Genomic DNA, 20,810 nt, shown 5'->3' on the forward strand with positions numbered 1-20,810 from the left:
CGGAACAGGGCTTGAATCCGTGTCCCCTGCACTGGCAGGCGGATTCTTAATCACTGCGCCACCAGGGAAGTCCAGTCTAGACATTTAAATCATTTTTTTAACTGATGAATTATTTGAAAAATTATTAGCAATATACAATAAAGGGATAATACTTTGAACAGTTATTTAAATCAAACCTAAGGTACAAATAATCAGCTTAAGGGAAGTTGTGATTAAGAACCTGGCAGTCCAGTGGTTAGGACTCTGCACTTCCACTGCAGGGGGCACACGTTTGATCCCTGGTCGGGGAACTAATATCCCACATGCGCAAGCCACACACACACAGAAAAATGCCTTTAAGGGAAGAAAATAATTGTTCATTATTAGAAAATGCATTAATTGTAAACTCAAGGTATATAACTATATAAATGTTCCAAGAGACAGTCTGTGTTCATTTCATTGGGGACATTGAACAAGTAGATTCTTAATAAAAGAAAAATTTTTTCTTTTCCAGGCTATGATAATTACTGATTTAACTTTTTCAACAATTCAGAGCATACTGCAGGTGCACCAGATTTAAACAAGCATTGCATAAACCAAATGGAGATGAAACCTAGCACGAACCCAAATGCTACTCCAGGTTAGAAGCCAAAACCTGACGTTTGCTTAGCAACTATGTGCACTAAGATGACATTACTCGACTTCGAGGTTCTGATTCTCACGGGTCAGTGTATACAGAAGTCTCTTTGATGGAACCATTTAGAGAGTTTTGAAACTCCCTGTGGCTCTTGTCGTTCATGTCCAGTGATCTTTGGAAATTAAGGTCAACTAAACCGAGCTACGAGAAAATGCAGATGCTATGTCCAAGGCTTGTATGGTACTGGTATCCCTCAAACAGAGCTGGAACTTTCTAAAATATCCTGGGGAAAAGGGCAGGCATGTGAGAGACTTAGGTGAGGATTAGAAGGATGACTTCAGAGACCATCAGCTGGTAATGTTGGAAGAGGATAAATACGTTGGCCCCAAACCAGCGAGGAGCTATCCCAACTTCCAGTAACCACCTTCTAGTCAGGCAAAATCAAAGAAGGAAAGGAAAACAAAAGTCCTTAATAAAAAAGTCACAAAGGGAAAACAAAATAAAACACAAAAAAGTTATGAATCAAAGTTACCTTGCTGTTTTTCTACAATGAAGAAAGAGGACAAGACCAGAGTGAAAACTCTCTCTTGGTTCTTTCCAACAAGATGATTTATTTGAGATCACCCAAAATAACATCCTACAGAAAGGGAACTATAACATTACACAACCAAGTGTAGCTATAAAATCTCAAACATTCAGGCAATGCTTTATTTAGATCACCAAAAATAAGGTTTTATAGAAAAGGAACTGTAACAAGCAAATGTATAGCTGCAAATTTTCTTTTGCCATCAATATCAACCCCCTCTAAAATATTCTGGGACTACTTTTTAGTTTCCAAGCAAAACTAATGTTTTGTTGCTCAGCCTTATCACAGGAATGAAAACGGTTTGCAAAACAATTTTGTTTAATGCTAACAAATAACTAAAAAATGTGGTTATTGCTAACAAGTAACTCCATCTACTGAAACAGCCCAACCTATGCATACTTTCGTGAACATTTCACTGTGAACACAGCTGCTCTTTGCCCGCCGTCACAGATGACATGTACTGTGGCAAGGGTCACACGTTGGAGGCCGTTCAGGTACCTAGGAAGTAATCCTTAACAGAAATAACTACGGTAGGTAAGCAACTCAAACAAATGGGCCCACCTCTGCCACACACCCCCAAGGCGAGTGTCGCATTCGCTCTGCCTGTAAGGAAGGCCCACCAACTCCCTAGTTCTTTATCGGGAACGGAGAGTGCAAAGCTAGATAGAGAAGCTGTTCTTCCAGAACCATCAAAACCTTAATAAATCGCCCTGGGGTTCTTCGTGCTGTAGTGCGCCTCACAGGCAGCAACATAGGCAGACTCTGGGAAAAAGTCATCATGGTATTCTGCTAAAAACCTGGAAAAAGAAAACAAATAGCCTCTATGATCACCACAACAAAGGCCAAATACCAAGAAGCAAAATTTTAACTTCCAACCACTCTAACATTTCACTCTTTTCTGTATGAGATAGAAAAAAAAATAATGAATATAATCTCGATGTCTATATACTGGTTACTTTCATTGCACATATCCGGCTTCGACGTTAATGACTATTTCATTGGAATCCTTTCACTATCAAGTGTACAAACAGAAATAGAACGTAAACTCCACTAGGTGGCAGTCTTGATTATATAATCACTTCTGTGCAAAAAGGCCTCGTGACTATTTCTACATTTTCCTCATTTCTTTATTTACTTATTTATATTTGGCTACGCCAGGTCTTAGTTGAGGCTCGCAGGATCTTTAGTTGTGGCATGCGGTTCCCTGACCAGGGATGGAACCCGGGCCCCCGGCATTGGGAGCATGGAGTCTTAGCCACTTGACCACGGAAGTCCCACATTTTCCTCTTTTAAAAACAAACTATAGGGGCTTCCCTGGTGGCGCAGTGGTTGAGAGTCCGCCTGCTGGTGCAGGGGACGCGGGTTCGTGCCCCGGTCCGGGAAGATCCCATGTGCCGCAGAGCGGCTGGCCCCGTGAGCCGTAGCCGCTGGGCCTGTGCGTCCGGAGCCTGTGCTCCGCAACGGAAGAGGCCACAACAGTGAGAGGCCCGCGTACCGCAAACAACAACAACAAAAAAAAAACTGTAAAAAATCAATTATAAACTCAATAAATGTCACCTGAGAAATTCACAGTACTTACATGGCCTAAGTTAAATCAAAACTGAATGGTTTAATTAGTGAAGAGCATTTTGTGGCCCAATTTGCCATGCCAAAAGGTGCTGCAGTTCCACCAAAATAGGTAAGCAGCACTGACTTATGCCTGACTATGGATGGATGTTAAAATGTAGCCACTCAAGAATCCGCAACACAGAGGTACTACCTTGACTCTGAAGTATCAAATATTTCACCATGAATGGCTAAAACATTCTCACACGGGCCACATTAGCTAGTAAGCTAAGTAATTAGCCCCTTGTTTGTTTCCCCTGCCTCTTCCCACCTGTCCAAATTCCTAAAAAGATAAGGATAAACCTCTGCAATACCTTCTTTAGTAAAAACCAAATCAAAATTCATTTGAGAGATAACTCTGTCTTCTTTGAGTGTACCCTTCCTACAGCAATTACTGATCCATTGATTCTCTAGTTAACGTCTTTGGATACATTTTCAAAACCCATTACAGCTGACCCTTGAACAATGTGTGGGTCAGGGGCGCCGACCCCCTACACAGTTGAAAATCCCTGTATAACTTACAGTTGGGCCCTCCATATCCACTGTTCTTCCAAATCCCTAGACTCAACCAACCACATGGATCATGTAGTACTACATAGTATTTACTATTTTTAAAAATCCGCATATAAGTCGATCTGTGCAGATCAAACCCATGTTGTTCAAGGGTCAACCGTACTACATTTATTTGTAAATCTTTCTGAGTTACCTTCTAAAACCCTAATTTCTATTTCGTATTGCGCATAACTCAAAATCAGCAGCCTCTCCTATGCTAACTTGCAGCTGTCTCATTTTGGCATTATTTGATTTCAGCTTAACGAAATGTTGAAGCCAAACAGAGCTGTGGCTTTTTTTGAGGGGGAGGCTGGAGGGGAAGAGAGCGTTTTTGAAACTTGTTTCTAATAAAATGTTATAAAGTCTAATTCCACTTATTGGATACTTTATTCAAAATACCCACACAAATATCTTTTAAAAACTCCAAGACCCATTTCTCTGGCTGGAGTGGTCTCCACTCTGGTGAATCCTACTTGATTAGCTCTTGCAGGTTGGGGACTAAATACAAGGAAAAGGTACCCCCTTAAAGAGAATCAAGAAACAGGTCAGGGAGATGTGACAAGCTGGGTGAGGCAGAGTGACAACCAGCCTTGAACGCCAAGAGGAACTGGTCAATAGACATCTGGGTGGGAGAGTTAGGCCACAGGCATAATGGAGCCTGGGGTCCACAGCCCCAGATGCGGGGGAGGGGAGAGAGCCTCGGGACAAATGATCTGACGCTAATAAAATGACTGGCTCTGTCAGGTGAAGGAAACAATACCTTTCTCCGAACTCACAAACTATCAGCACATTTATCTTAACTCCAGAACAGACACCAAAATCAGACCTGTAAATTTAAGTTAGTTTATATACATGCAACAAAGAAAAGTCACATACTTAGGGTACTCCTGAATAAAATACATAGAATTAAATTATTATCAACCTCAATCACTTCTTTAGAAAATTAATTTTCTATTCACATGGTTATCCAACTGGATTCTTCTAGTGACACCAAAAAATTTTACCTCCGTACATTGAATACCCTTCACTTAGAAACCAGATAAACTATGAAAAAAATAGCCCCAAACCCCCATGTTACAATTACTGTTAGAACCAACCATACTTGGGTAATACTGCTACCATTTAAAATACCACAGAGCTAGCTTCCACATCTGCTGAAGACAAGTTCAGAAAAGTCATATATAAGGTGGCAGAGTAAGTTTTGACAAACTAATAACAATACCTCAGAAAGAGATCAAAGTGCTTCAGTAAAGCCTTCAGATTCTTCTCAGAAAAGGACATCTTTCCAAGGATTTCTGGAAGTTTCACTGCATTAAAAATAAAAGCAAAACCATTTACAATCAATCGGCAGAATCTGGCGATGAGTAGGACACACTCAGGGATCCTCTGGCGCCCCATGCGTCTTTATTTGAATTGAAATTAACATCTACGTTGCCGAGCAACACCAAAACTCTTACTGAACACAAAAACAGAGTAGTAGTACAAACATTACAAACACAATTTTTATGAAATTTAAGATTCTTTCGGTGTTTTTTTTTTGAGATCAACATTTAATGATTTTTCTTAGACGCCAAAATTACCACAAGATGTACATAAGCTTATAAGTGTTAAAATCAAAAAAGAAAATAAAAAGGGCAAGAAGAAAGCAGGGACCAGGATTTCTTACCGAACAATCGCAGCAAGTGTTGCGCCCCATAAATGTAAGAGGGTGGAGGTGGCTGGTCACCTGGCGGGTAACTGTCGGGTACAAGTTTCCAGGAGAGGACCTGGGAAAAGCAGATTGAATGCTTTGTTGTTATATCTTAACACTCCACTACCAACAGATCTGAACATTTGGAATCCCGGCAGAAACACATACACACTGACATTCTCAGGCCAGCAGAAAGACATCACCCATCAAGTGTCACATTTCCACACCCAAGCTTCCCATCCCTCTGGCACCTCTGGAGCTGCCTCACAGCTGGATCAGAAAATGGGAGGAAACCAAATGTGGAACAAAACAATGACAAGAAACCAATGTGGAGGTTCTGAAGCCATCCCACCTTCCTTGGCAACATGGAGACACTTCTAACCACCTAAAAATTATGACAAATTGTATGACGATGAAAAAAATATGCCACTCGGGCTTCCCTGGTGGCGCAGTGGTGAAGAATCCACCTGCCAATGCAGGGGACATGGGTTCGAGCCCTGGTCCAGGAAGATCCCACATGCCACGGAGCAACTAAGCCCCTGTGCCACAACTACTGAGCCTGCGCTCTAAAGCCCACGAGCCACAACTACTGAGCCCACGTGCCACAACTACTGAGGCCCGCGCACCTAGAGTCCATGCTCTGCAACAAGAGAAGCCACCACAATGAGAAGCCCATGCACCGCAACGAAGAGTAGCCCCCGCTCGCTGCAACTAGAGAAAGCCCGCGTGCAGCAACGAAGACCCAACACTGCCAAAAATAAATAAATAAATTAAAAAAAAATGCCACTATATCAAATAACACAAACTTATAAAATTAAATAAAATGAGGAAGGAAGACTTAAAATTAGATTAGGGAAATATTTTATTTTCTAATTTTCAATAGCTACTACCTGTAAATTAGCTGTAACTGTTTTGGTCATCTTGCCCCTTTTCCTTTACTGAAAATTCTTTTTAGACAGTGAAGCAATAAAAAGTGATCCAAAGATGTTTTGAGTAATGATGTTACCATTGTTTCAAGGTTGTCTAATTTTCTGCTATGTTAGATTCACTTTGGAACCTAATTTCATCCATTGAATCAAGTGAAAATAGACTTCAACCCTGGTAACTGATTTCTTTTCCTTCGCTTTGAATTTCAGAACTGTGGGTGGATTGGGGGCTTTTGTTAAAGTAAGAGTTGAATTTCAAAACTCTCTGATGAGCTTCCACAGAAATACTTCAGCAAATTATAGAACACTTCTCCTGAGTTGCTGTTTTGCTTTTTGAGATCTGTCAAATTTAATCTGGAAATAGTAGCGTCAAAGGAAACCCTCTACAAGACCAAGCAGAAGGATGCCAAAACGACCCGAGAAAGGCTGATGATGTAGTCAATTTAATCAAATGAAATCATAGAAGTTAACAAGTACCACCACGGTTCCATATGACTCCATGCAGAATGTCTGGGCTTCAGCCCTTGCCTCACTGACCCCACCCTTCTGTGCTGTACAAGGCTCAGGGTAGGAGTAAGTTTCAGCACCTTTACACTATCCCCAGCACCTAACCCCGTGGTGCACACAGCTGAAGCTCGGGAACTGTTTTCGACAATGATACTCAAAGTGAACATAGGGGAGTCTGAGATCACTGGAGGCATGAAGTGCACGTGTGCAAAAGCAGCTCATCTGGTTAGTTAGCAAGCCAGTCTACCTCACTCAATTTTGCATCTCAGTGCAGTGAATCATCTCCTATTTATCAAAGATGCATTATGGGGGAAAATAACAGGTTTCTAGTGGAGGATTCTTAACTGGGGTGTGCACGGGAACCACCTGTGATCTCAAGCAGGAATGTGAGTCCAGACCCTCCGCATGTGGTGGGGCAGTGAACGTCATTGGGAGAGTGAGTCTCAGGTGGTCAGGATGCAGAGCCCTGGGGAAAACATACTCCAGTATAGGCACTTATGGAGGGGGAATGCACTAAGGTCTCACGAATCATTGAGAGTCTGCCCAACTCCAACCATTGACTAGAAATCCTTTTTCACTAGAGCTTACAGCTCTACCTATAACCACTAGATGGCGGCCTTGCACCAGTGACCAGATAGGGAATGGCCGTGCCTCAATATTCAGATGTCTTCTAGAAGGAACATGATTCCCCATAAATAATAACACTTGCAGGGCCCTCTTGTCTGAAAAATGGAAAATCAGGGACTGCTTGCACTAGGAATTTCCTAAATCTTCCCTCAACATCACTGTAACACAAATTGAGTTTTCTAGCAGGGGTCGGCCAACTTACAGCCCTTGGGCCAAATCCAACCCCCATGTGCTAAGAACGGTTTCGTTTTTCGTTTTTTTTTTTTTTTTTTTTTGCAGTACGCGGGCCTCTCACTGCTGTGGCCTCTCCGGCTGCGGAGCACAGGCTCCGGACGCGCAGGCCCAGCGGCTATGGCCTGCGGGCCCAGCCGCGTCCCCTGCATTGGCAGGCGAACTCCCAACCACTGCGCCACCAGGGAAGCCCCACGGTTACGTTTTTAATGGTTTTTAAAAAATCAAATGAATAATACTTCACGACATATGAAAGTCATATGAAATTCAATTACTAGCGTGCGTGAATGAATTTTGGAGGGACACTGCACACTCATTCATTTGTGAACTTTCCATACTGTTTTCACGCTGGTGCACAACCCTGAAGATATTTACAATCTGACTCTGTATAAGAAAAGTTTGCCGACCCCTGTCATCAAATATTCTTTCTAGTAAAGCCATCCTTCCCTATGCACAGAAACAAGAAAAATCCCACTTCCTAGGTGAGATTCACAGAATACCCCAGTGGGCTAAGACATCTCCCGAACTCCTGAAACACTCACTACCTACCTCAGTTAACTGGCCTTAAAAATAGTTTTAAATTGAAGTTTTCCCATCCATAAAATGGAACTCTGGTGGTGAGGCTATTCTCGAGAACTCGAGGTAATTTAGGTCAAGCGCCTGGCACAATGCGGGCATATAGCATGCCCTCAAAGGGATGATGATAATACTACTGTTGAGGATGGTTTTTAAAAAATATTTATTTATTTCATTTATTTTATTTATTTTTCTCCACGTTGGGCCTTTGTTGCTGCGCACGGGCTTTCTCTAGTTGCGGCGAGCGGGGGCTGCTCTTCTGTTGCGGTGTGCGGGCTTCTCATTGTGGCTTCTCTTGTTGCAGAGCGTGGGCTCTAGGCACGCAGGCTTCAGTAGTTGCAGCACGCAGGCTCAGTAGTTGTGGCTCACGAGCTCTAGAGCGCAGGCTCAGTAGCTGTGGCGCACGGGCTTAGTGGCTCCGCGGCATGTGGGATCTTCCCGGCCCAGGGCTCGAACCCGTGTCCCCTGCATTGGCAGGCGGATTCTTAACCACTGTGCCACCAGGGAAGTCCCGAGGATGGGTTTCTTATTTTTAAATGATTGAGAAAATGCCCAAAGTGGAATATTTCATAACATACAAAAATTATCTGATGTTCCAATTTCAGCATCCATGAATAAAGTTTCATTGGACCGCAGCACACTCATTCATTCACAGAGTGCCTGTGGATGCTTCGGGGGTGGGTAGGCTCAACAGCAACTGTGTGGCCCACAAGGTTTAAAATATTTACTTTCTGGCCTTTTGCAGAAAAGATGTGCTGATAACTGTTCCATAAAATGAAAATCCTCACACTTCAATACTTGTACTTATTTGAAATAAAAGATGAATGTTAAGTGTAGGGCTGGAGTCCTAACCATTGTCTCATTTTAGAAACCACAAATACGTTACAATCATATGAACAATTCTGTTACTATCCGCAGCAAGAGTAACATAATGCTTCTTCTAAGAAAACCCAACTTCCTCCTGCAGGATTTAAGAAACCACAGAAGGAAGGACTCACTGGGGATGAACAGCAGGCACTAACTCTTTACCTCATTTATTTCATTAGTTCTTCTGCCTTCAAAGCCAGCAAACACCGCACTCCCTTCCTTGCTAGGGGTCAGAGGAACGGGTGAGGATGATCTGCTATGAACGGGTGTCTCTTCAAAAGGAAAAGATGTCAATTATTCACTTGTAAATCACACAGTTACTGAATTAAAGATTGCTGGAAGACCTTTACAAGCAGCAGAGACGTTATTAATCTTTAACAATAAGACTTCCCTATTAAAGACAATACCTGGAACATTATTTGGCGGAAAAAAGGAAAGCAAAGGAATCAAGTACTGAGATATGCTATGTGATGAACCTTGAAAACATTATGTTAAGTGAAAGAAGCCGCAAACAGAAGGCCACATATAGTACGATTCTACTGATATGAACACACGCCCAGCAGAGGCAAATCCATAGGGACCGGAAGTAACTGGCGGTTGCCCAGTACCGCCCAGTACCGCCCAGTACCGGCAGATTAGGGCTGAGGGGAGGGGCTGCTACCAGACTTGCGGGCCAGTTCTAACCGGTCAGCGCCAAGGATCCACGCTGCGGAGCTGAAGGCGTGGGGGGCTCCCTTCTCCTAGCTATAGCTGAGGGTAGGTTAGGGACAATGCCTCATGAGCCTCAGGCGGGCCGAACTCCGGAGTCAAATTCCCAGAGCTGAGCAGGCGAATCTGGATGTGACCCTGTGCTCGTCCTGTTCTCCCCCAGCACCTCCTGCCGGCTGCAGTCGTTTCAGGAGCACGAAGTGCAACATCGGCTCTCCCCGGCGGAGCCTTCCTGCATGGGGAGTGGACCTACTCTTTTCCAGGTGCAGGAACAACTTGGGCATGCTGGCAGACGCGTCCTGCTGCCGGCGCTTGGGCTGAGGCGAGGCGCTGCTCTCCGACAGCCGGTCGCAATTAGCGGAGTGGCGTGTGGACCGCCTCAGAGACTGCAAGGCTTCCGGCTCGGCTTTGCGCCTTTTGGGGGTGGCTGGCTCGCCTGTGGTTGGCTGACTCTCTGCGGACTGTGGTGTGGATGGATTCAACAAAGGTGGGCTTGGAGAGAGCTCCTCTGGGTTCCTGCGGAAGACAGGGGAGAACGTCACACGTGCCTGGCCCACAGAATCTCTGTAAAACCTGGAGGGGTTCTTCAACGTCTTCTTTCACACAGTAAACACACCCTCCACTCCACTCCAGGAGGCTTAGAAACTTTCACTTCCAGATGTGCCAAAACGAATATTTTCTTCAAAAGTAACTAAACCTATTAAATCATTTTAACCCTTTAAATAATTTCTCAAGGCACACTGGCATTAAAGATTGTGATGCCCTTTTATACTTGTTTTAGATCAGTGGTTCTCAACTGGGAGTGATTCCACTCTGCCAGGGGACACTGACACCTTCTGGAGACAGTTTTGATTGTCACAACTGGGAAAGTGCCATTGGGATCTAATGGGTGGAGCCCAGGGATGCTGCCCAACTTCCTACAATGCACAGGACGGTCCCACCACAAAAGATGATACGGTTCAAAACATCAGTAGAGCCAAGGTTGAGAAACCCTGGTGGAGAGAATAATACCACATTATCTCATCACAGTGTAACTACTGGTAAGATTAGAAACGCCAGAAACATCGGCCAAATTTTGTGGCAACACACGGTCCACCCCAGACACTGGGAACCTCGAGGTTTGGAGGAGGGCATGGGGACATCAACACAGGTCCCCAGTGAGTCACACAGGCCTCTCAAATGGGGTGGAACCAATGGGGAAGGAAGGCAGGCTGAGAAGAGACGGTCATGAGGCAGACAACCAGGAGACAGGACCCGGGAAGGAAAGGGATGGGGTGGGAGGAAAGGTGGCCGACACATGGCACACCAAGTGGGAGGCTGTCAGTGCCCCTTGGGAGCAGAGGGAGGTGGGAGACAAAGGCAGATGGTAAACAGGCAAGAGATGGATGAATGGAAATCATGAGAACAGACCACCCTCAGGAAGACAGGCCTCGAGGGAGAGGGAAGTAGCTTACACAGATGTAGGCATAGACTCAGGCTGGGGGACTTTCAACCCCGCCAAAGAAAATATATTTGGAAATGCTTGGCCACTGAGGGAAGAAAGTGGTGACACAGCAGACCGAGAAGGAAACTAACCTTACCTGAAGGGCAAAGGTGGCCAGCCCTTTATGAACGTCCCCATTTAATAACTACCTACAGAAGCAAATGTTCTTTCATCGTACAGAGGCAAAAGCAAGAGGCTCAGAAGACACCTCCCCAAGCCACACAACCTATACGCGAGGGAGCCAAATTCAAACCCACATCTACCTTTCTCAGGCCGTGCTCTCTTCACCCAACTGTCTTTGGAAAGCACAGGATGGCTACACGAGAGCCAACTTCTCTACACTGAAATCTTCACTTGGTAAAACCTTTTAGAGCCATTTGCAAGTGAATGACGACTTAGCTTACCCAGGAAAAAAGAAAACCACCAGTATGGGCGCTTTGCAATTTACTCCCTCCTCCAAACGTGTTGGCCCCATAGCATCCAATGGAAATCTTCAAAAACAGATTTAGCTATTTCATTGATGATATCTGATGGTTGAACTGCAAGTTAACTTACCTATTAGTGTTTGTGGTACTTTCCTTAATCGGAAGAAAAAATTTGGACGAAGTCACCTTTTTATACTGAACTTGTTCATATGGATAAAGCAAAACCAATGGGAGAGTGTAATCAAAGGTTATTCTTAATCCATCCACCATCTCCTTACAAAGGTCAACGCTGCGAGGATTAAAGAGATTAGAGATGCAATAAAAGAACTTTCCAAAATGTCACAGTGAAATTGCACATTTTAAGAAGGAAGAGTTTTAAATGCTATATACTATACCTATGTGTGTAAAAAATAAAGTTAGCCTGTAGATGCTAATAATAAAGAATTAAATGGGAACACAGATCTATAATATAAAGTGCAATAAGTAATTTTACCTTACCACACTGAACACAAATGAATATGCCCAGTGCCACACAAGGAGCCCAAGCAGTCTGTGCTGCAGAAGGTGGACAGACCCCAATCACCAGGAGCTGAAGGGGGCGGTCCTGACGAACTAACACACCTGTTTAAACTTGAACAATCTACGTGTCTGATTCTACTCCTGCTGGCTCATGTGCCCAAGGCAAGCTATAAGGACAATTACTCAGACTAGGATAAAGACCTGTTTGTAAACAAGCCTCGATAAAATTCTCATCCCCCATTCTGGTTCTTCTCAAGGAAGAAAAAGAGTTATCTCCCTAAATTACATCATTGAAAAAAACTCCAGGTGTTGAGGCACTGCATATACTCAATGGATCCACACCACATACCTAAGGAGTTACTGAACATTCCGAAAAAGGGACAATATTTTGAAATTAAACTGGTTATTACGTGAATCATCAAGTGCTATAGTAAATGAATTCATAATAACTGAAACAGAGACATGTTACTTGTTCTAAATGGAAGTCACTTCTCTAATACCCGAAGCGAACCATGAAACGCCAAGCATCCCTCCCCTACTTACTTCTTTTCTGCTGGGATATAATGCACATTCATGTTGGCATGTGGCATAGTGTGATGGTGGCGAGGCCTCTCATTGGCTGAAAAGGCTGCATTGATAGCAAAATGCTTCACGTATGATTCCAAAATAGTTATGATGTTGGTCTGGCATGGAAGTTTCACTAACTGTTAACAAAAATATAAACATCTGATGTATACATCCCATTGTATAAACCATACATTCCAAGAAACAGTGGTCTTGTCTATATCTTTTTTTTTTTTTTTTTTTTTTTTGCGGTACGCGGGCCTCTCACTGCTGTGGCCTCTCCCGTTGCGGAGCACAGGCTCCGGACGCGCAGGCTCAGCGGCCATCATGGCTCACGGGCCCAGCCGCTCCGCGGCATGTGGGATCTTCCCGAACCGGCGCAGGAACCCGTGTCCCGTGCCGATATCGGCAGGCGGACTCTCAACCACTGCGCCACCAGGGAAGCCCTCTACATCATTTTTGAAGCTCAAAAATAAAGCCAATTGTGTTTGAAGATAATTTTTTAAGCAAATGTGCTTTGAAGCTCTTTGACGTTTTTCTTCTACTGATCATATCCCCATGTAGATTACAGTAATAATTTTTAAAATAAATGCAAGCAGTGATTCTCAGCTTAGTGATCCATTAGAACCACCTGCGGAGCCTCTAAGATATCCACAGCTGCCACCCCCAACACCAAGAATCAATTTCACCTTGACCTCTTGGTTGAAGCCCAGGCATCAGGACTTTGCGAAGCTCCCTAGAAGATTCTAATGGGCAGCCAGGGCTGGAAAAGACTGCACACTTTCATCAGCAGAACAGTACTGTCAGAGAAGTTTAAAACCCGACTCAGTACAAAACTTAAAATATGAATTTCATTCCTCCAAGGTTCTCAACTTTTTAAGATTGCAAAATACAGCTAAATGAAAGCTCTATTACAGATCCATGTTTTATATGTTATCCCTGTATACCCGTTTCCTCCTGTTGATATAGTAACAATCGTCCTCAAGCTTCTTCTTCAGAACTTCAGGGATTTCTATAGTTATTGTTCTTTCTTCCATTTCCTTTTTTGCATGCAGCTCCGGTTCTTCCTTCTGCAATATCACAATTCCATTTTTAGCTACCTAAAACAGAGAGTCTATATCCAAAGAAGGACTAACATAAGGACAGCCTACAATGAAACAAACCCAGTTAATCTTCGACATTTACACCAGTAATGATGCCAAGTGTTCTAATGAAAAGTATATTAAAAGCCAAAAGTTAACTTGTTTTAGGCCACTAACCACACTGCAAATGATTATTTTGCTTCTTCCCAACTTAACTTTACCAGTGGGATTCATGTTAACTTTGTAGACAGGCAAACAGAATATGCCAAACTCTGATACTTAATCAGCATTATAAAAAGTTCACACTTTCACTGGAAAGAAAGAGGTAACTATGATTTGTGAAAACCCTTTATGGGTATGAAGAGCCATGGAGAGGTTCTTACAGTAACTATAAGTAAGGGTTAAGGGCTATTTCCCCTTATATATGAAGTACAATTTTATAATATTTGGTTAAAAAAAACATTTCACAACTAGAAATTTACCACTAAAATATATGCCAAAGACAAAGAGTTTTTACAATAAAAACTTTATACCACTTCAGTCTTTTCTTCAATATCACTTTCTTCACTTATTTCTTCATCCTTTTCTTCACTACTGTCATCAGAGGAACTGCTTATTGCTAGGTAAAACAAAAAACACCAGGCAAACCTGCATTATACACTTCCCTAACCCTTATGTTTACAATTCTTTAAGGTGGCATGCATGTCCTACTGCTGGTAATAATAAACTACTATCCTGCATAAATTTTTTTGTTTGTTTGTTTGTTTGTTTTTTGTGGTACGCGGGCCTCTCACTGTTGTGGCCTCTCCCGTTGCGGAGCACAGGCTCCGGATGCGCAGGCTCAGCGGCCATGGCTCACGGGCCCAGCTGCTCCGTGGCATGTGGGATCTTCCCGGACCGGGGCATGAACCCGTGTCCCCTGCATCGGCAGGCGGACTCTCAACCACTCTGCCACCAGGGAAGCCCTATCCTGCATAAATTTTAAGCGCTGAACACAATTACTGTACCTTTCAGAATAGAAATTTATTTTGAAAAAATATAACACCAATTTCAAGGGAATGCAAAAACCACACAGGTAAATGATCTGCAAGTGTTCAGTCACCTAGGACCCTATGGTTCCCTGGCGCATTCATAAGTGGAGCAATGTACCAAGAAGAAAACATGAGAATGCACCTCTGAGGGGTCCATATAAAGACACTGGCTGAGAAGGCAGTGGTCATGTGCAAGACTGATGAAGTCTAATTAGAAACTTATTGACTGCTACTTTAATTGTTACCAACAAAAGGGGCAAATGTTTTATGTAATGAGCTTAAAATGTTTCCCTGTCTGTAATTCGAATGAATCTTCCCCCTCAATCCTGCGGTATAAAAGAACTAGGTAAAACTCCTTTTAACCAGAGAAAATGAGTCAAGCCACTCACAGTTTTCAACATTTTCATCTTTTTCTTCAGCAGGGAGGCTTTTTAAGACAGAGTCCACACCAGGCAACCTGCAGCGCTTCCTCTTTCTTCCTGTGCTTCTCCTGAAACAAACACAACTGAAATGCTGACGATGACTGATATTGGTCTTGAGAAAAAAACCAAAACACAATAACAGTAATTCTTAAGTACCTAAGATATAATTAAACTTTAAAACAGAACTGGTAATCTCCACTTCAGAATACTACACAATAACCTCTCTGAAAGCACAGCAGTTATTTCGAATACAATAGAAACACTATTCGCTAACACACTTTAAAAATGTAAAATTACTTAAGAAACCATGTTTACCAGATTTTAGAACTTTTATTCCATAAAAATTCTAAACACTAAAAGAAAACACACTGAGTAACATTTATAGGCTCTTTGTATTCTTACAGGCGAGCTACAGCTTTCCTTGCCAATTTACGCTGTAATCTCCGATTTTCATCGGTGTCACGAAGGACATGATCTTCAGCTGCCCATCTATCCCAGCTAATCAAACAAAAAAGGAAAAGAATGTAAAATTCATTATTTTAGTTTGATATGAAACAAATGTTAAAAGCACCTCACAGGAACAGATGTCTCAGAATTACGTACATTTTAGAAAACTATTTAAATATTTTAAAATCACAAAAAAGACGTAAATAAACTGAAAACGGAACTCATTCAGACACAGAAGCAACTGGGGTTTCCAAAATTACCCATAGAGAATCCAAATATAATCGACTTAGAAATAATCATTCTTCAGAGTAGGCAAGGTTTGATTTTTTTAAAAAAGCAAAAACAGGAAATGAAACTTTCCTAGGAGTGTCTCTAGAACTTAACAAAGAAGTTTGCAATGTTCCTGTGCAGAGGTGATCAATTTTCAGGCCGGTTTAACAAGTACACTCACCTTCTGTTCCAACCATTAAAATGGATCAGATATTCTGGGATCTTTCTGCCTTTTTCGTCTTTCCCAACAATAACATCGACAATCTGAAACCAGGAAATATCGTCCACAAACGATAGAGCATAGAGAATATTAGAAGCTGAATCAGAAAAACTAAATCATAGACCTTTTCGTAAAAGAAAAGAAAGCATTCTCTCCTTTTTTAGACAGAGAGCTGGACTGAAACATTTTTCCTTTCAATTCCATTTTTTTTTCTGAGTGGATGCCTCAAAATAGGAAGCATCCCTCCAACCACCCCGATTGGTCTCTGAGTGTGAGAACGGGTGCAGCTTCCGAAACCACTGGCCGGCCGAACTGTCACTAACTAAAAAGGGTACAGGCTAGACAAGCGAGCTGCAGCCGAGAGACCTTTGGGAGTTGTAGTCTCCTGGGCTCCGCTGCGTCCAGGTCCAGTTCGGCTCGCAGCTTAACGCCATCCCTCCCAACGGTGTCCCCTGGAAAACGCCTGGGGCAAATGATGGGGCGTGTCACCCTTGGGGAGACTCAAGGCGGGGAGGGAGGAAGCACAGCAAACAGAACACTGAGACGGGGGCAGCGGGGGTAAAGTCCGAAAGTAAAATGTAGAGCCCGGAAGGCTTGGGCAATCCCCCAAAGGGCAGCACCTCCCAGACACACCTGGGGCCCGGGGCTAGTCCCCAACTCCCGGAGTGCGAGGCCAACTCCCTCTGGCCGTTCAGACCTTAGTTGCTGCAGATGTGGCTCAACGTCCCCCGAGCCCCGGAGACTTAGGCGGACAGGCACGGGGCGCGACACGGAGACTGAAAACCTAAATGCTGCAAGGCCCCGAAGGACTATGACAGCCGGGCAACCTTGCCCTCGGGGTGGGGGTCGCGGCCTACGGGAGGGGGCGAGCCTAGACACGACTGGGAGCCCACGCGGCACTAGATCGCACAGAATGAGGGGCTAAACGCAAGGCAGAAGCTGTGTGCCAGCGATCTCCTGGACAGGCGGACCCCGCTGCCAGCTCCCCGGCCTAAGACTTCGCACACCATATTCCGAGGGCGCCAGTACACCCCAGGCACCGGACGGAAGCGGAAGCGGAAGCGCCCGGGCCCAGGCTCCCCAGCGCGGTGTTCTGAGAGCGGCCCCTGTCGCCCGTGTGGCGCCGCGCAGGCCGAGGAGCCGCGAGCAGGGAGCACCCGGGCCCCGCCACTTCCCCCGCTCCGCGGCGCCGTCCACACCCGCATCCGCATTCGCCTCCCGTCCCGGGGTCCCCGTCCCGCGCCTCCTCCCTGTCCCTCCGCGGCGGCACCTTGGCATCGTACAGCACTCGCGCCTTGGTGGGGTCAGGCTCGAAGCACAGCACTTTCTCCCCTGAGTGGAATTTAAATTTCATGCCCTCGCTCGCGCTCATTTGCTCATCGTGGCGGAGGGCGAGGCTCCGGGGCGGGAGGAGCGCGCGCGGTGGGGGAGGGGAGTGGGGGCGGGGAGGTGGCGCGCTTCTGCTGGGGTGGTGGGGAAGGAGCGGGGACTGGCGGAGGCTGCGACCGGCCCGCCCTCGGCTCCGCCTCTGCCCGCCTCGCGCCACTGCCGGACCTCGGAGCAGCCGGGCGCGCGCGCTCCCGATCGAGCGCGCCCCTGCGAGTCCCCGCTGGGCTGCGAGTGGGGAGCCCGCGGCCGAGGTCCGCCCGCAGAGCGGCCGGCCCCTCGCGACCTCCTGGGAAAGGCGGCCGAAGCAGGGCCCACAGGGTCTTCGCGCCGGACACCCGCTCTCCGGTCCGGGGACGGGAGACGCTAGGAGAGAGCCCGTCTGGGGTGGGCACTGGCTGTGGGGAAGCCGGCCGGCGGCTGCCTTCCGGGAGCTCCCTGGCCGCGCCGCATCCTCCACCTTAGCAGAGCACGGTGGCCACGCGGGGAGGACGTCGGGCTGGGGTCGGGTCTAGATGGGCAGTGGCCTTGGGCGGGGGGCGAAGGGTGGTGGAAGAGTGAATAAAGCACTGGGACATATCGGGGCCAGGACAAGCAGGTGGCAGGCCTGGAGGCTCCCAGTGACAGCGGGTGAGCCGTGGGCGGCGAGGCTGATGGGTCCTTACCAGGTCGTTCCATGGTTTTCCAACCCCCAGAACTCGCAGAGATGCTCCCTCAAGGTCTGTCTTCTCCAATACTGTACACCGAAAACTCCCTACAGGTGAGAGGTGTTGTACTAGCAGGTACCTGAGGGGATGCTCAGGACGAATGACAAATGCTGGGAGACGCTTCTTGAAGGGCAAACCTCTACAGACAGGAAGGATGGTGCTGGGTTTGTTTTCTTTTGAGGAATGGAAAGTCTTTAGGCAGTGTAGTTGCTGAATTAAGACCCAACTGGAGACCAGCTTTGAGGCTCTGGGGTGGTAGTGAATTGCCAGTCCGCCACACTCTGGGCTCTGTTCTTGACTCCAGAAATTTGCACTTGCCTCCGCCTTCACTGGGTTCCTGGTACACATACAGACTTCACTTTGGACACAGCCAAGAGAAAACCCCTCAGGCTTCCCTAGATGATGATACACCCCTCCGGGATTTCCCCCACCCCACCAGCCCTCTATTTATCCATTTCTTGCATTTACTACTCTGCAGTAGGAGGGCTGTTCATTTGCAAAATGTCCTCTTTAAGATGCTCAACTCCTTGAAGCTTGGGAAGGCAGGGCTGGAGGGAATCTCATCCAGTTCATCATTGCACACTCTTAGCATACAGTGAAGACTGATTGGATAGATTATGGATTTATGAAATAGAATCCACAAAACTCAGAGATCAATTGAATGTGAAGGTGGAAAGTGAAGGAGGAATCTTGGAAGACTTCCAGATTTTCTGGCATAACCAGTTGGGTGAGTGCTAGGTCCATTGGCCAGAATAAGGGCTATCAGAGGAGGGACAGGTTGGGGGAAGCCACGGAAGACCTGTGTCTGGGATAATACAGTGGAGAAGCCAGAACTGGAGTCATGATTCCTCTTCAGGTTGTGGTTTATCAGGGACAAGATTTTGACGATGGTGTTCCCCGTAAATGGCAGGGGGAGCTCTGGGGCACAAGCAATTGCATGTCATGGTTAAGCCATAACTCAAGTATTAATGTTTTTATTTTTCTTGCTGGTGAATGGAGATTTCCTCTCCAGATTCTAGGCTTTCACAGCAAAACTTTGGCTGCTTTCTTTTGTTTCTCTCCATTTCTACCCCTTATGTCCTTGAGCAATGTCTTTTTCCCCGTCTCCCCAAAAAGTCCAGGAATGCAAAAGCCTTCAGTATCATAAAAGCTACGAATCCCACCAATGGGAACACCCGTTGCAGCCCTCATCCAGATTAGGACCCACCAGAGAGGTCTCCATGTCTAATGCGGGTAGAGCATCTTTTCCTCTTGCGGGTAAAGGTAAAGAACATGGTGGGCTCTGGGATCCAGTCCCACACTTGTCACTTCCTAGTTCATGTGTAACCTTGGACAAGTGATTAGCCTCTCTGTGATGCAGTTTTCTTACATTTAAAGTGAAGATAATAGTGGCTTCTACCTCAGTGTTGTTTTAGGAATAAATCAGTCTATTCACTGTATATGCCTTTGTGTAAATGCCTTTGTGTGAGCCTCCTGTGTGCTGGATGCTAGACACATAAAGTAGGATACAGATATTACCCCTGGCCTCAAAGAGGACACATTTCAGGAGGGGCAGAGCATGCAAGCAAGTGCAAGCCTCATGAGTGCTCTGATAAAGCTGGCCGGGAAGAGAACAGACACAAGTGCTTACATCTCCCTACGAGGAGGGAGAGTGTCAGAAAAAGCTCCCGAGTGGAAGTGCTCTTGTTAAACTGAAGATATTAAACATTTTAAGAGTTTATTTGAGCAGAAATCTGTTGGAATCTGGCAGTACCCAACCAGATGTGGTTAGGAGTGCCACACTGTGAGTAGCTCAGGGAGAGGCTTTCACAGAGAAAAGGCAGATGTAAGGCAAGTGTTGATTGGCTACAGCATAAAGACCAGTTGGCTGTTTGTGATTGGTTGTCCTTAGCATTTTGATTTCATAACCTTGAGGAACTAACAGGCTTAGATTTTGGTTTGCTTACCTAGACTGCCAAGGCATTACAGCCACCTCGGTCTAATGGCCTCTTTGTTTAATTAATTAGACTGTTATTCCCCCCCCCCTTTTTTTTCCCCCCATACGCGGGCCTCTCACTGCTGTGGCCTCTCCCGTTGCGGAGCACAGGCTCCGGACGCACAGGCTCAGCGGCCAGGGCTCACGGGCCCAGGCGCTCCGCGGCATGTGGGATCTTCCCGGACCGGGGCACGAACCCGGGTCCCCTGCATCGGCAGGCGGACTCTCAACCACTGCGCCACCAGGGAAGCCCCAGTTCTCCCCTTTTGGTCATCCTCTCATATGGGAGAGATTGAACAAAACTTTGGTATTAGCGCCACTCTCAGTCACCAAAAGAGTAAAATTGTTCTTGTCTCATTGTGAAACTCACATAGGTTTTGATGTCAGATCCGTGGAAGAATTGTTTTTGCTGTTTATCTCGTTATTCATCTTGTTTCTGTTTCTCTAAGTGCAGTGAGACCATCTGATGTACTGCTGATGGCTGTGACCATGCATTTAAGACCATTGAGAGAACATAGCACACCAGGGGCTCTACAGTGAGGACTATTAGGAAGATAATACAGAGAGACTGAAGTATCCTCCTTAACCAGGGCCCCATGGATCAAACCAATTGGTATCAAATCAGTCAAAGAATGCACATGAAGGGGCATCAACCCGTTTTAGCCAAGTGGCTTGTTTGTTAACTTCCTGTATTTGCTACAATACCAGAGGTGTTGAACCGGATACAGCAGAAGTATTTGCTGTGGTACAGACTCCTCCTTGATCAGCCAACAAGTAATCTGAAGCAC

The 20,810-nt window shown here is 45.6% G+C and overlaps 1 protein-coding gene across 3 annotated transcripts; it reads right to left on the minus strand.

Annotated features, from left to right (window-relative positions):
* Nucleotides 1-1,207: 1,207 nt before the first annotated feature.
* MSL3 (MSL complex subunit 3) lies at nt 1,208-17,382 on the minus strand. Of its 3 annotated transcripts, XM_019928540.3 has the most exons (13): nt 17,225-17,381; nt 15,916-15,998; nt 15,420-15,515; nt 14,985-15,085; nt 14,098-14,183; nt 13,430-13,552; nt 12,462-12,622; nt 11,530-11,688; nt 9,745-10,007; nt 8,946-9,055; nt 5,026-5,125; nt 4,582-4,666; nt 1,208-1,999 (listed from the first exon to the last, which is right to left on the minus strand). In XM_019928540.3, the coding sequence occupies exons 1-13, from the start codon at nt 17,324-17,326 to the stop codon at nt 1,900-1,902; spliced, it is 1,569 nt and encodes a 522-aa protein (XP_019784099.1). In that variant the 5' UTR covers nt 17,327-17,381; the 3' UTR covers nt 1,208-1,899. The 3 variants fall into 3 exon arrangements, with proteins under 3 accessions (XP_019784099.1, XP_019784100.1, XP_019784101.1); XM_019928541.3 differs by lacking the exon at nt 15,420-15,515 and having other exon boundaries at nt 17,225-17,382; XM_019928542.3 differs by lacking the exons at nt 15,420-15,515; nt 17,225-17,381 and adding an exon at nt 16,588-16,604.
* Between the last annotated feature and the right edge of the window lie 3,428 nt (nt 17,383-20,810).

Source organism: Tursiops truncatus, chromosome X (genome assembly GCF_011762595.2).
Source record: "Tursiops truncatus isolate mTurTru1 chromosome X, mTurTru1.mat.Y, whole genome shotgun sequence".
NCBI lineage: Eukaryota > Metazoa > Chordata > Mammalia > Artiodactyla > Delphinidae > Tursiops > Tursiops truncatus.